General features: G+C 40.8%; 1 protein-coding gene across 1 annotated transcript in view; it reads right to left on the minus strand.

Annotated features, from left to right (window-relative positions):
• Positions 1-6,863: 6,863 nt before the first annotated feature.
• The window catches only part of LRIG3 (leucine rich repeats and immunoglobulin like domains 3), a 43,735-nt gene continuing 36,914 nt past the window's right edge, over positions 6,864-13,684 (minus strand). Inside the window, exons 14-19 of the mRNA XM_059816632.1 lie at positions 13,400-13,681; positions 12,332-12,784; positions 11,972-12,130; positions 10,720-10,863; positions 10,338-10,613; positions 6,864-7,241 (exon numbers count right to left, since the gene is read on the minus strand). Of these exons, the coding sequence (XP_059672615.1) occupies positions 6,997-7,241; positions 10,338-10,613; positions 10,720-10,863; positions 11,972-12,130; positions 12,332-12,784; positions 13,400-13,681 (1,559 nt within the window). The 3' untranslated portion in view covers positions 6,864-6,996. The remainder of the gene's footprint in view (positions 7,242-10,337; positions 10,614-10,719; positions 10,864-11,971; positions 12,131-12,331; positions 12,785-13,399; positions 13,682-13,684) is intronic.

Below are 13,684 nucleotides of genomic sequence, written 5' to 3' on the forward strand. Positions count from 1 at the left end.
TCTCCCACTTACTCAAACAGTAGCTTCTTCATTGCTGTGCTAGTGAGCCACAGCTGTTAAAAAACTATTGAACAAAAGCCTCATTTGTTACAATTATTATGTGGTACCAGCGGATCAAATATTTTTTTGTGAGCTCTCTAGTTTTCAGCTATGTCAGTCAATAGTCTACAATAACATTCTGCATGCAAAAAGGCAAGTCATGAGCAGAGTGAGGGAACTCCTGATGCCAAATGAAGGACCAAATCTTTCTGGTTATTTCTAAGAGTCTAGAATCACGATGAGATTGAAAACCAATTTCAAAAACTCCTCTAACATTTCTGGGGAAAATGTGCGATCTCTTCAGATGCAATTCTCCCTGCCACCTGGAGGGCTCTTTGTCAGCAACAATTCTGCCATATGTGGACTGAGCATCAGACAAATATCTCACCATGTATCTCTAGCTCAAATGTACTCTGCATCCTGCAAAAAATGGCACAGCTGCCCCATTCAAGGGCTGATAGAGTGACAGCTCTAACTTCTTGATAAGCTTACTGAACTCAAGAAGTGGGCCCATGTGAACCTCATGAGGTTCAACAAGGCCAAATGCAAGGTCCTGTACCTGGGTCAGGGCAACCCCTGATATCTCTACAGGCTAGGGGATGAAGGGATTGGGAGCAGCCCTGCAGAGAAGGACTTGGGAGTACTGCTGGACATGAGCTAGCAATGTGCCCTTGCAGTCCAGAAAGCCAACCGTATCCTGGGCTGCATCAAAAGAAGCGTGACCAGCAGGTCAAGGGAGGTGATTCTGCCCCTTTATTCTGCTCTGGTGAGACCCCGCCTGGAGTACTGCATCCAGCTCTAGAGTCTTCAGTACAAGAAAGACATGGACCTGTTGGAGTGGGTCCAGAGGAGGGCCACAAAAATGATCAGAGGGATGGAACACCTCTCCTATGAGGACAGGCTGAGAGAGTTGGGGTTCTTCAGCCTGGAGAAGAGAAGGCTCTGGGGAGACCTTAATGCAGCCTTTCAGTCCTTAAAGGGGGCTTATAAGATGGGGACAGACTTCTTAGTAGGGCCTGTTGCAATAGGACAAGGGGTAATGGTTTTAAACTAAAAGAGAGTAGATTCAAACTAGATATAAGGAAGAAATTTTTTATGATGAGGGCGGTGAAACACTGGAACAGGTTGCCCAGAAAGGTAGTAGATGCCTCATCCCTGGAAACATTCAAGGTCAGGTTGGATGGGGCTCTGAGCAACTTGATCTAGCTGAAGATGTCCCTGCTCATTGCAGGGGGGTTGGACTAGATGACCTTTAAGGTCCCTTCCAACCCAAACTATTCTATGATTCTATGAAATGTGTTACGAGGGAGTAAATGTTAAAACCTGCACAAGTTACTCCCTTGGAACAAGACGATTATTCAAAACCACTTTATGATATGACAGGAATTCCTGCCTTTCTCCCTTACCTTCACTTTACAGTATCTCTGTAGCTCTGACTTACAGTGGTAGCTCTGACTACTTCCCTTACATGTGGCATGCCAGCACGTTAGCAACAGGACAGAACTATATATTGCTGTCACGTGCTGGCACATTTAAGAAAATCAGCATGAAACCCCACCATTTGTTGATGAACAGTGGGCAGAGCCCCGAATTCTCAATAATATAGCAAAGCAAAATGGAAGACAGCAACATAAACAAAACCTAAGGACATCAATATCAATTCCTTCATTACAGTATTTTTCAGCTGATTTCTAAAATAAGTAGCCTGGACACCAGGATCAGTGCCAAAGGGAGTTTCTTTAACTGGATAGGAACTGATGTGTTTTTGCATCATCTTGCCTCAAAAGAATCTGAAGCCTCACTGTTCAAGACAATATTATTTCAAACGGCTGTATAATCAACACCTGAATTCTGATTTTTCCAGCAGTGGACCCAAACCATAAGTCTCAGGTTCTCCACGCACATCTATAAAGTAAGTGCTGACTCTAAGTAGGATGTGCATTGCTAAGGCAAATGAGGGGGACTTTAGACCATGCTGCATACAAGTTTTTCAAAGTAAAGGCATCATAGCCTACAAGTTCTCAAAGCCTGTCTTATATTCATTCAGGGGATTTTTCTACCCCCGCTGACCAAGTAAAAGCTTAATTTCCAATGCCATAAGATTTGAAATTTGCAGGGTTTAAGATTAGTCACAATTCATTTCAGGACATAGTATATACAGGTGCTTATATTGGAAACTCCTGTATTGCATTTGTTGGTGAACAGCCCATGGTCAATGGGTACAACAAGAAAGGACTTACTGATGGCTGAGGAAAAGTGATCATGCTGAAGGGCTATCAGTAGTCCATGATCTAGAGTAATTTATGGTTCTGTTCTCCGTTGTGTGGGAAATAAAATCCTGGACTCAAGTCACAAAGCCTAAATTTGTTTTACAAGCAGTGAACTTAAATTACTACCAACTTGACTCTCAGGTCCTGTTGTCCCATTGCATTCTTGAGTCACATTGATCACAGGCATTCTGACACAGTGGACCCCATGGACCACATGACCCTGGGAAACTATGCATTGCACCAGCAATATTTAGTCTTGAATACAAACACAGAATAACACATGGATCTTGTTTCTTGTCTACCAGAAAAGGAAATTTTAGATGCAGTAAACCATAACTCTCCAGCTGACATGCTCTTTGCTGCATAGCTGCTTTTGGCATTGCAAAGCACAAAGGGTAAGTGGAATTAAATACACAAAAAGTGTTGTGAAGAGCACGGGAATGCGCATATTGTATTACAAATATTTTATATTTTTCTCCTCAATTATGCATTTACTGCATATTCATACCAAGAGCTTCCTAAAGCTGTGGCTAGCCTGTCTCCTCACACTTCCCCTCCTCTCCTCCAGCACTCAACCACTACTGACTTACTGCCTTCAACTACACTGTGCTCTCTGAACTGACTACATTTGCCCTAGACTGTAACCACAGTGACAGGGCAAGCAAAAAACTGGCAACAGAGTAGTGTGGGTTACCAAAAAGGGTCCCCAAAGGGCACGGGAGCGGTATTGAGCTACAAGCGAAAAAGCTGCATGGGAAACAGGAGAGGGCTCCTATGCCTTTCGGTGAGCGATAGGATGTGGACATATGTCATCTCAGTGGAACTACTGAAGCCTAATACTTGGGCACAACAACCGTGAGAAGCACTTTTCTCCACACGTGAGTGAGCAAAGACACTACGGCTTTTATTCCCTGCTGTTAACACCTCCCTAAAATATAATAAAGGAAGGTATCTGCTGAGCTCTTCAGAAGAGTAAAACCATATGTACAAGAACGGCACCTTGTTATACATTGGTTTCCCCCCTTCACAGAACAGGCTGAGGCTCTCCCCTCCCCTTTACTTTCTTAATATAAGAATCTCATATAGCTGCTAAACTAACATCCAACTAGTCAGACACCTTCTCTATGGCAATATAGCAATACACAAAGTTAGAAAAAAAGGGAGACACATTACATCTGCAACAAGAAGTCTTGCAAGTAGCAAGTAAAATTTCTGCTTACATTTACACTTGAAAAGAAGTACAATCCCCAATTATTGTTCTGGCTTGTAAGGTTGGCAGAATACAAATGTTCGCAGGATAAATCTTCACAAACGTTTAATGGATCTTGACTCTTAAGTCTTAGTTTTAAGCTTCTTTGAAGCACTTCAAGGAATAAGACCGAAGTGTGCAAGAGATCCCTGAGACTGAAATAAGAAATGTTTGGTGACACTAATGAGTCCTCACTTGGAGAAGTAGCTATGTTCTTCAGCGGAAGTTTTGGGCCTAACTCTTTGCCATTGTAGCACTGTCAAGATCCATTTACAGTTCAGTAAAGAAAAAAGAATTCTAAATTAAAGTATTTGGTCCTGAAATACTGTAGCATTCCTTAAGGGTTTATGTGTTTGAAATAGTTAACAGTAACATACAGCCTTCAGTTAAGAAACTACACAGGTATCGCCCAGCGTCATCTCAGACACAGCACTTAGGCCATTCAGTTAGGAAATGCTTGCTCCATAGAGATTCTGGTAAATGGATAATACCACTTATCTGTCTGAAATTATTAAAATTATTCTTCAGGGCTTGCAGAAACTGAACCTCATTAATTGTTTGTATGAGTTCATTGGGTAAAATATTTTGTTGTGTAAAGCATTATGAGGATACTGCTTTTAAAGAACATCTTACAAGTTTTAAGTGAGCCCATGACAAGATTCCAGTTGCTGCTGGTCATAAAACTGCAAAAAGTCTGTTCTGTCATTCAGCCACACTTGTTTCTCATTCTAAGACTCTGAGATGCAGTGTAAGCTTTATTCAGTCTTGGCTGCAATTTATTTCCCCGTCACAACAACTTACAAATTAGTTTTCAGCTGTGTAAATATCAAACTACCAGCTCCCTAACGCCTGGATCTTCAGAGGGGGAAAGGAAAAAGAAAATAATTTTTTTTAAAAGAGAGAAAAAAAAAAAAAGAGAGAATGAAGGAAACACTTGCATGCCTTTAAAACAGACGTTTGGTTACATCATTGGTCTTAGAACAGCTATCAAGACATTGCAAGTATCTTGCAATTTACAGATTGCCACAGTATTTAAACACAAACAACTTACTAAACATGAAAACTCACACTGGCAAAAAAGAGGACTCAGTACTGTTCATTTCCATTTCTGGGTATTTAAGGCATCAAATAAAATTCTAGTCATTCGTATTTTTAGGATGCTAAACGAAACTTGATGAGAAGCATCTAAAATTCAGTCATTGACCCTGAACGTTTATTTGGGTAGAGAAACCCATGTCCTTGGAAGATTAGGATCTTTATACTCTCCAACAGTGAGTCCAAAAAAAAAAAGTATTTAGGGGAGAAGATGAAAATGGAATAAAATGACATTGCCACCGTTCCCAACCTTCCCCTGCTACAGAAAACAAATTTAAAGCTTGTTTTTCATAGTGGACCTTTAACACGGAGTCTTAAGCACAAACATTAATTCTGGAAGACATACTTACAGTTTTTAAGTTTTCTGGGGTTTTTTGGATATGTCAAAAAGCGATGTCTTATAAACACAAGCTATCATGGCCCCCAGCTCTCGTCCCCCTAGAAAAGCTAGGGTCAGCAGGGGAGAAGAAGAGAGTTATTCAGTGAATCAAGTTCAAAATTTCTTGCCTTATTGACTTATAACATGCACTTAACTCAGGAAAAATTAATCTCTTTCAAAATGCACTTAATTATCATCAAATATCCATATCAATGTCTGTCACCACATCGGCACATCTGGCAGCAATGAAGACAAATTAACAATAAGAGTCAGAAAATCAGGCAATATGATCAACTAAAGCACACAAAATCCATTCTCTACACTTAGACCACCAGTGACTAAGGATGGATTAACTTCCTGTCTCTAATACTGGCGTTTAAATTAAAGGGAAATTGCATCGCAATCTGGGTACCAGGTTTCTGGCTACAAACAACAAAAAGCCCTTAGCTCAGCTACACCAGGCCGTGAAACCTTTGCTCTAGGTTTAGCCATGATGTCTGTGATGGCCTACTCTAACAGCTGCTTTTAATTTAGTTTAAAAGAAGCGATTTGGCAACCATGTAAGTTTGCACCTTCAAAGCAGACAGATGTAAAAAGCCAATGTCCTGTAATATTAACCATTTTGGAGTCTCGCTCTTTTAATGCGGTGATGACAGCAGGATTCACAGCTTTTTAAAATAGTAGGCACCTGTACACAGAAAAACAAAATAGTGTTTTCACTTAGTTTTAATTACCCCTTTATAGTAAGCAATCCTCTTTCTCTGACTTCATATAGTTAAAGGCACTGGGTTCATTACTGCAAATTTAATCCAGCAAGAATTTACAATTGCTCAACTTGACTGAGCAATTGAATAAAGCACAGATCTGATCTATAACCAGAAAAGGGCAGCTGAATAAGGAACAGAAGCATGAGTTAAATCAAAGAAAACATTATCTTGTACTTGGATTACCTTCTCATGTTGAGCATGGAAGTGGTTGCAGAAGCAAAAAAAGAGGGAGAAAGGGTATGGGAAAGCAAAGACTTGGACATGCACTGCATATTTGGCAGATGCTTAATACTAAGCCACTTAGAAAAGAGTGATGCTACCAGGCAGACATCCAGTGCCTTTTTTCTCCTTTTACTAAATAGCTTGATATGGATTTGTGCATATCTTCCACCAGATGCGTGCACACAGGCATGGGCAGACTGTTGGTACCACAGCCTTGTATGCATGAAAACTGAGAACGCGTGCACACACACCTGATAGTGGGAACTCATGAAGTGGAAGATTTGCATATTTATTTTGATACACACAGCTTCAACAGCCACCACTAGTTGTGGCAGGACCACACTCACTCTTAGAGGGTGAACGTATTTAACACAGTAAATCCAGAGATACAAGTTTTAGTCAAATAAAGGTGCAGATATGCAACAGAAGGCACCTACATACGCAACACTTCTCCATCTACAAACATAATTCACACTTTTCATTCTTCATACACTACTGTGGGTCAGAGACCACATGGCAGCATATTTTATTAAAAGTAATGTGCAAATAGAATGCATGATACCTGCAAACAGCATGGAGTTTCCATTTGTAAAAAGGTACAAGTAACAGTACAAAATTAGAATGCTTACTACTCATTTCAATAAAATGAAGTCTGACATAGAAATACGTATGCTGTATTATTTACACCATTAATTTACAAAAGATATTATTTGCATAAAACAAAGCTATAAAATAATTAGAAATATAGTATTTTTATAAGGAATGTCTTCCCTGTATAAAAACGTAGAGCATTTTGGCAATTATGCTTTATTTGAATAAAAACGCATTTATTTGTTCTGAATTCATAGCATCATGTGGTTTCTTTCTTCCCTTCTTCCTTTCCTTATTCCCGTTTTAAATAAAATTCCACACTGAGGTAGTAGTATGTCAAAGTATTTCTTTGGTCCCAGAAATCAATGGCAGGTCCAAAAGGAGCTATGTATCCAAATCACAGGATTGCAAAGTAGAAGTCCTAAAGTTTTCAAAGGACTGTTTGTAAGTATAAATGCTATCTTCTCCTCTAGAAACTGTCCTTTCCTTTCCATCTTCATCTGCCTCTGCATTGAAGTCCAGTGAGGCATGAGGATTATTATGGGAGGTTTTTGGCTGGCAATTTGCTGGCTGTCTACAACTTGAAAGAGAGTCCAGCTGAGGCCTCCATAAAGGCTTTCCAAATGTTCCTGAAAGACAGTAAATGAGTAAGTTAAGTACAGAAATACTGATGCTAACAGTTTTGCGTCTCACTAACGGCTGCACGTTAGAATGCAAGCCAAGGATCGACACAAGCAAAAGTTCACCAAAGTGAGATTTTACTTAACTGTTATTTTACCCCTCAAAAGAAAACATCAGTGTGATCACAAGCATAAGGCAAGATTCTGCCACCTGAGACATTAAAAACATTTCCAAAGTAGATGTATAGCCAAACACAACTTCATTACTTTTGTTTTCATGACTACTCCCATGCCCATTTTTCTTTGGGGAGGGTGGTGAGGGGGAAGGTGGGCACACAGACCAAACTGCAAACACATCACAAGACACTTTCTAATGCAAAAGTCACAACGGTCTCCCTGTTTTGTTCTTCAGTGAACAAATGGCACATGAAATTTGCCATGCAGTTCAATAAAATTAAAAAAAAAAAAATTAAAACCCCAACATCTATAGGGTTATACAACATCCTCCCACTGTCCAATCTGAATGCTAAAACAATCTTTTTCTGGCTAGCATCTCCCATTAATAATAAAGGTCCTGCCAGCCAAATTCTCCATTTACACCTGTTCATCTCTTCGCCCACAACTGGCTAGAACAGACGTAGCCCAAAGGGAATCTGGCATTTCAGTTGAATCTATATTATCTGGATTCACTAGCCAGAAAATAGTGTGCCTGTCACTCTTCACCATTGGGAAGGTGTTAGCATTAACACCTCTACAAGAAGGGCCTTCTCTTTTTTCTCTGAAGAAAGATATGGCCATCACAAGTTATAGGGTCTGTATGTGACACTCAAAAGACTTATTTTCAGAGGACAATGTGCCACAGGCTGATTCTGAAGAACTCAGTTTTTATTAATAACTTAACAGTACAATCATTAATACATTTTGCACCCAAAAAGCCATCCTTCTAGTTCTGCTTAGTTGCTAGAAGCAAAGGTTTCAAGTCAAACCGTAATCTGAGAAGTTACTAAAAATTATTTGGACAACGTCCATATTTGTATCAATGATTTGCAGAGCAATTCTGCTCCTAACACAACATGAAAGGATGTGCCTCACAGCACCAAAGCTACAAATGAATCCTGTCTTTAAAAAAAAAAATCCAAGCTGTGAACTTTCTGGCTCATGCATCAACAGTGATGTTAATGCCAGCTGTCATCTTCATTGTGATTGCAGAGGCAAAAGCAGGGTTGGATTTGAAGACGATGCTGAAGAAGCGAATCCACAACTAAAAGACAAGAAATCTATGAAGACTTGTTCCACGGCCACCACCCCCAGGATCTAACCATAGGCTCTTTGAGTGAAGAGTGCTAATGATTATAAAGTGTCCAACTTGGGTGGGTTAGTAGCTCAGAGAACTGACAGAAAAAGTAGCTCTGTATAGATTTTTAGGGCAGAAGGGGGAATATGAGCCCTCGAGGTTGTATTAACTCCTGGGTATACCCACATACAGTAGAACTACTTTCTGCAGGAGACATGTGGTAAAGCCCTATTCTGCACAGTCCCACCACAGCAATAGTGGCAGGCAGCCAGGAGAATGTGTGTAGTCCCAGGGCCTCTGCCAGATGTCATGGTATCTGCAATGTTTTACAGTCCAAACATCTGGCTTTTGAAGGGGGAGAATTTCAGAGCTCGTACCTCCCTCCCCACCCCCTGAGAACAAAGAGCCCAGTGATGCACATTCCCCCAGGTCTCCTTGCAGAGCCAGCAGACCCAGGCCTTGATCAACCATACTGACACATCAGCCGGGAGACAATCCGCAGTACCAGGGCTGCACTTCGCTCTCAGGTATCACAGGGATGAAAGCGGAAAGATGTGGGTTTATATGTGTTTTAAAACAACCAACTAAACCAAGACCCAAAATTTAGGGAGCTTCAAAAGTAAAGCAACACTTTTCTCCTTCCTCCCACCTCTCCCTGCAATCTGTATTAAAATTGTAAAACCTGAATTAAGCTTCAGGAACTCCTTTGTCATACACACCATGAGAAAAGACAACAAAGGAGGGGTAGAGAGAGCATTTTTCCACAGTGCCTTTCTTTGAAGGGTAAATAGTTCTGGCTCACTGTGTTATACAATATATCCTCATACACTGGAGTCCAAGTCTCCCCACCTGCCCTAGGCCCTCTTGGGACCTTGCACACCTTTTGCCTGTCAGGCAAAATTCTGGTATGCCTGAAGTTTGTCAAGGTCTTTAAGTATCCTAATGTTTATGGAAATCTGCCAGCTACATTGACATAAAAGATAAGAATCACACCACTGATGAGATTTTTATGTGAGCGTGAGCTATTAAGATCTCCTGGTAATCTAAATTATGTAGTTTTACTGTAATCCCTTTTCTGTTCCTCAACTTCAAACATTTGGTACATTGTATCTAATGGTCCTTAGAAGTCAGGTTTCCTGAGAAGCAGAAGAGGGCTCACAGTTACATCCAGAGGTGAACCACCTCACTGGACTACCACATTTGACCTGAGGACTCCTTCGATGTATGTCAGTTCTGCTTCTCACCAAGCCCCAAGCTGCTCCCTTTGGAACACAGGGTAGAGCTCATCTCCTGGCTAATTCTCGGTAGGATCCAGAAGGCACCCCAAGTTCTGGGGCATCCAACTGTCCTCATGCACTGCAGTGGAGACCAGGCAAGCCTACTTGTACAGTTCAGTTGTGGGAGCCTTAAAAAATAGATTACTGCAGTATCACAAGTTACTCAGGGAGGAAGAGGGGGAAAGAAAACAAAAAAGACAAGAAACATGCAAAACGTCAAGGACAACTCTCAAACTGCCTTTCCTCAGCCACTTCCTGTCGCTCCTCTCCTCCTTTCTGAAGTATTTACCTTCCACATGCTGTATTATCTTACTAAATTCACGGACACCCGCAAAAAGAAGCCCACACAAAACTGCACAAAATTAGTTTTTTCACAACACTAGCTGTATGAGCATCTAAACACTACTACAGAATTACCTATTGTAGGAGTTGGAAAGAAAAAGCTGAGAAATCAATTTTGCTTTGCTTTGGAAGTAGGAAATGAGACAGCAAGGATACCAGCAGCTTGAATAAAAAGCAATCAGTAGAACATACCCATGAAAGTGTTGTTACTGATAATAGATGAGGGTTCCAAACTTCTGTTTAAATCAAATGTATCTGAGTTCAGACTTTTACTTTTTAGTCCAGTTCCTTCATTTTGAGTATAAATGGAGTTAATCAACTTGCTACTTGCAGCCTGCATCCCAATAATGCCAACACACTGATCAAAGGGATCTTCCAGTGGAGGTGAGTATTGATAGCATTCCTTTTTCTTTAAATATCCAGACTCATAAGGGTCCAGGCATGCTGTTCTTTGGTCAGGGCTGCAACCTGAAGAAAATGAAAAATTGTTTTTATATAGATTCATCATAGTACAAGATGAAATTAGGACTAAAACGCCTTCCTCTCCCCCCCCCCCCCGCCCCCTGCAACTTACTTGCGCTGTACGCTTCAAAGGCCTCCGAGCCATATGTGTTTCCTTTTAAATACAAAGTCCCTGAAGTTCCCAGATAGTGGCATAGGAACGGATCTGCAACACCCTCCAAGTCTGTTTCACTGCCATTATCTAGATGGCAAATACCTTAAAAATAAAATTAATGTGTCAGCGTATGGTCTTTTCTTAAGCTTCAGCTTATAGTTTCTTGAGTAAGTTTTGTTCTTTTAAGAAACCCATCTGTCCAACTAAATTTCATAGTGTATTTAGCGCTTGCTTAAGTTTAACCTAACCTTTTGATGAGAGCTCTAATTCTAGCAAGTGTTCAATTAATTAGGTTGACAGAGAACATGTCACACTTTGCATGATTATACAGTCCCTGGGTAACAGAACAAACCCAATCACAGGAATCAAAGCCAGGGACGCCCTTCCTCTAAAGCACTGGAAGCCAGGCTCATACTCTGTCACACAGGCACCTTTTGGAGCACAGAGTGCTAATGAGAAAGTCCCAGGTGAAAGAATCTGAAGGAATCACCAGCTGCTCGAACAGCTATACTGACTTTCAGCTCAATGCTTCCTGAAAGCTGTGGACGTGGTCTGTGGTTCTTGCTCCACAAAGAGGCTGCTCCTCTCACTATTCTACAACTGCAGAACTCTCACCACTGCTCCATTCCCACCTGCCCCAACTCCTGACTGTATCTCGACCCCAATCCCTTCCCAACAAGGTGCCTTTTCCTCCCTAACCCAGGTATGTTCTGGATTCTCAGGGGCCAGATGTATAAATATTAAGTATTGCAGCTCTTAACTTGCAGTCACCTTAAATCCTTTATTGACTCTGACCCTAAAGACTAACAGGAAAGTTTAATCAGTTATATTATACTGAAGTTACACTGGTATTACCACCCATGCCTACGTTCCATTAAAATCATCCTTTTCAAGCTATAACAGAGGAAGACATGCTGTTGTAATTTCTTTTGGACACTCTCGTTCTGGAAATGTGATCATCAGTTTAAATTTACCCTTGAGACTAGAGAAAAACTTCATAATTTAAGTAAAGCCATAGCATCATTTGGATGAACAGAACCAAGTTTCTGTTATTATCTCGTTGAAGCAATCCCAAGCAATAAATTTCACATCCTTTCTTAAACTTCAGTTAAGATGTTTCATTAGTGTTATTTCTATTAGTTAGAAAGACAATAGCCAAACTGCAGCTACTCAAGCAACATGGAAAATCTGCTTAACATTTTACACCTACCATTACTGTCCCTCTGCTGCAAGAAATATCCTCCCACGGAAGATGTGAGGAACTGATGATGACTGCCGTTTTCAGATAAACCATATCCATCCTGCCTTTCAGCCAGTGTCCCCTGGGATGACAGGTAACTTGGAATGTCAGCAGGCAAATTTGTTTCATCTGTGGAGAGGCAAAACACACACAAAAGCCATCAGAGTTTGTAGAAGCATTTTTAAATTTGTCAGCAAAGTGCTGAAGGTAACAAGTAATTCACTCTGCTGACTCTGAGTCAAAGCACACAAATGTTCCTACAACAGAGTCATTGCAAAGCAACCACAAACATTTTTTTTCCTTTCCAAGGCAAATCTTCAGTTTACACACCTGTATTTGTGATGCTGCAATCTTCATTTCTCCTTCTGGTGTGGTAGATGATGACCACCCACACCAAGGAAGTGCCCACCACACAGCAAACCACAGCTATGATCACAATGCCAACTGTGGCCCATCCATCATCATCAAGTGATGGGGCAATGTTTTGCGGAGAATCACAGGTGGGAGTAGGAATTACATTAAGACGGATGTTGCCTCGTTCTGTTCCAAGCGTATTAGACATTTCACAAGTGTATTTCCCAGCATCTTCTACATCTGTATCCACAATAATTAGTAACTGATTGCCTGCAGCAAAGAAATGCCTTTCCGTTACCACGAGAGGGCTGTCATCCTTAGTCCAGTTCAGTCGGGGTGGAGGGCTACCACCAGCAATACACTGCAAGACTGCAGTTTCACCTTTTGTTACAGTTCGATCCAGCAAAGGCCGCAAAAATGACGGTGTTTCTGAAAAGAAAGCGTACGCCTTATATTCTAAATGACCTTTCAAGAATGGGAACATATCCCTTTCCTTCACAGCTCAAGAGGAAAAGCTAAATTAAATGCATCAGTAAGGCCTAATGAAGCTTACTCTCATTTTCAGAAAAAACATTCAAGGAATCTGAACTTAGAGCCTACAGTTTACTTGTCAATTGATCAGACCTAGATGCTTGATTACCTTAGAAGGTAAAAAGGCCAAATCATACATGCTCAAGATTGCAGAGAACTAGATTAAAAATGGTTAACAAAACATCAGGAAATTAAAAAGTTAAACAAAATCTCCTGTCTCTAGACAAAAATAACAGTCCCCTTCTTTTTTCCTGCCCTGCATATCAGACATTGTGTACACACAGAGAAACATAACTAACTTTTATTATTTTGCATCATAATAGTGATTGTGTGCTGGAGTACGTATTTCTAATCTATAACCATGTGTCAATACAAATTATTTCAGAATATTTTTATTTCTATACAGCACTTTCATAACAATGCTATTTTTAATCAGCTGACAATTTTTAAAGTACTCAGCAATAGTTCTATTCTTCAATGAGATTATGCCATTAAGGATTGCCAGTGTCTTACCTAGTACTGTTAACGTTGCGTTAGCTGAAATGCTGCCAGCAGTGTTCTGAGCTGTACAGCTATAAACGCCTGTGTCCTCGATCTTTACATCAACAATAAAGAATACGTCATCTTCAGGCATGACATGCATGCGCCTCTTGCGCGCTGCAGGAAAATCTGTTCCACCATCTTTCTGCCAAGCAATCTGTGGGACAGGATGCCCAACTGCAGCACATTCCAAACGTGCCATTGTCCCAGCACGAATGGTTAAGTCCATGGGGATCTTTGTAAACGAAGGCAGCACTG

Source organism: Gavia stellata, chromosome 4, assembly GCF_030936135.1.
Source record: "Gavia stellata isolate bGavSte3 chromosome 4, bGavSte3.hap2, whole genome shotgun sequence".
Lineage (NCBI taxonomy): Eukaryota > Metazoa > Chordata > Aves > Gaviiformes > Gaviidae > Gavia > Gavia stellata.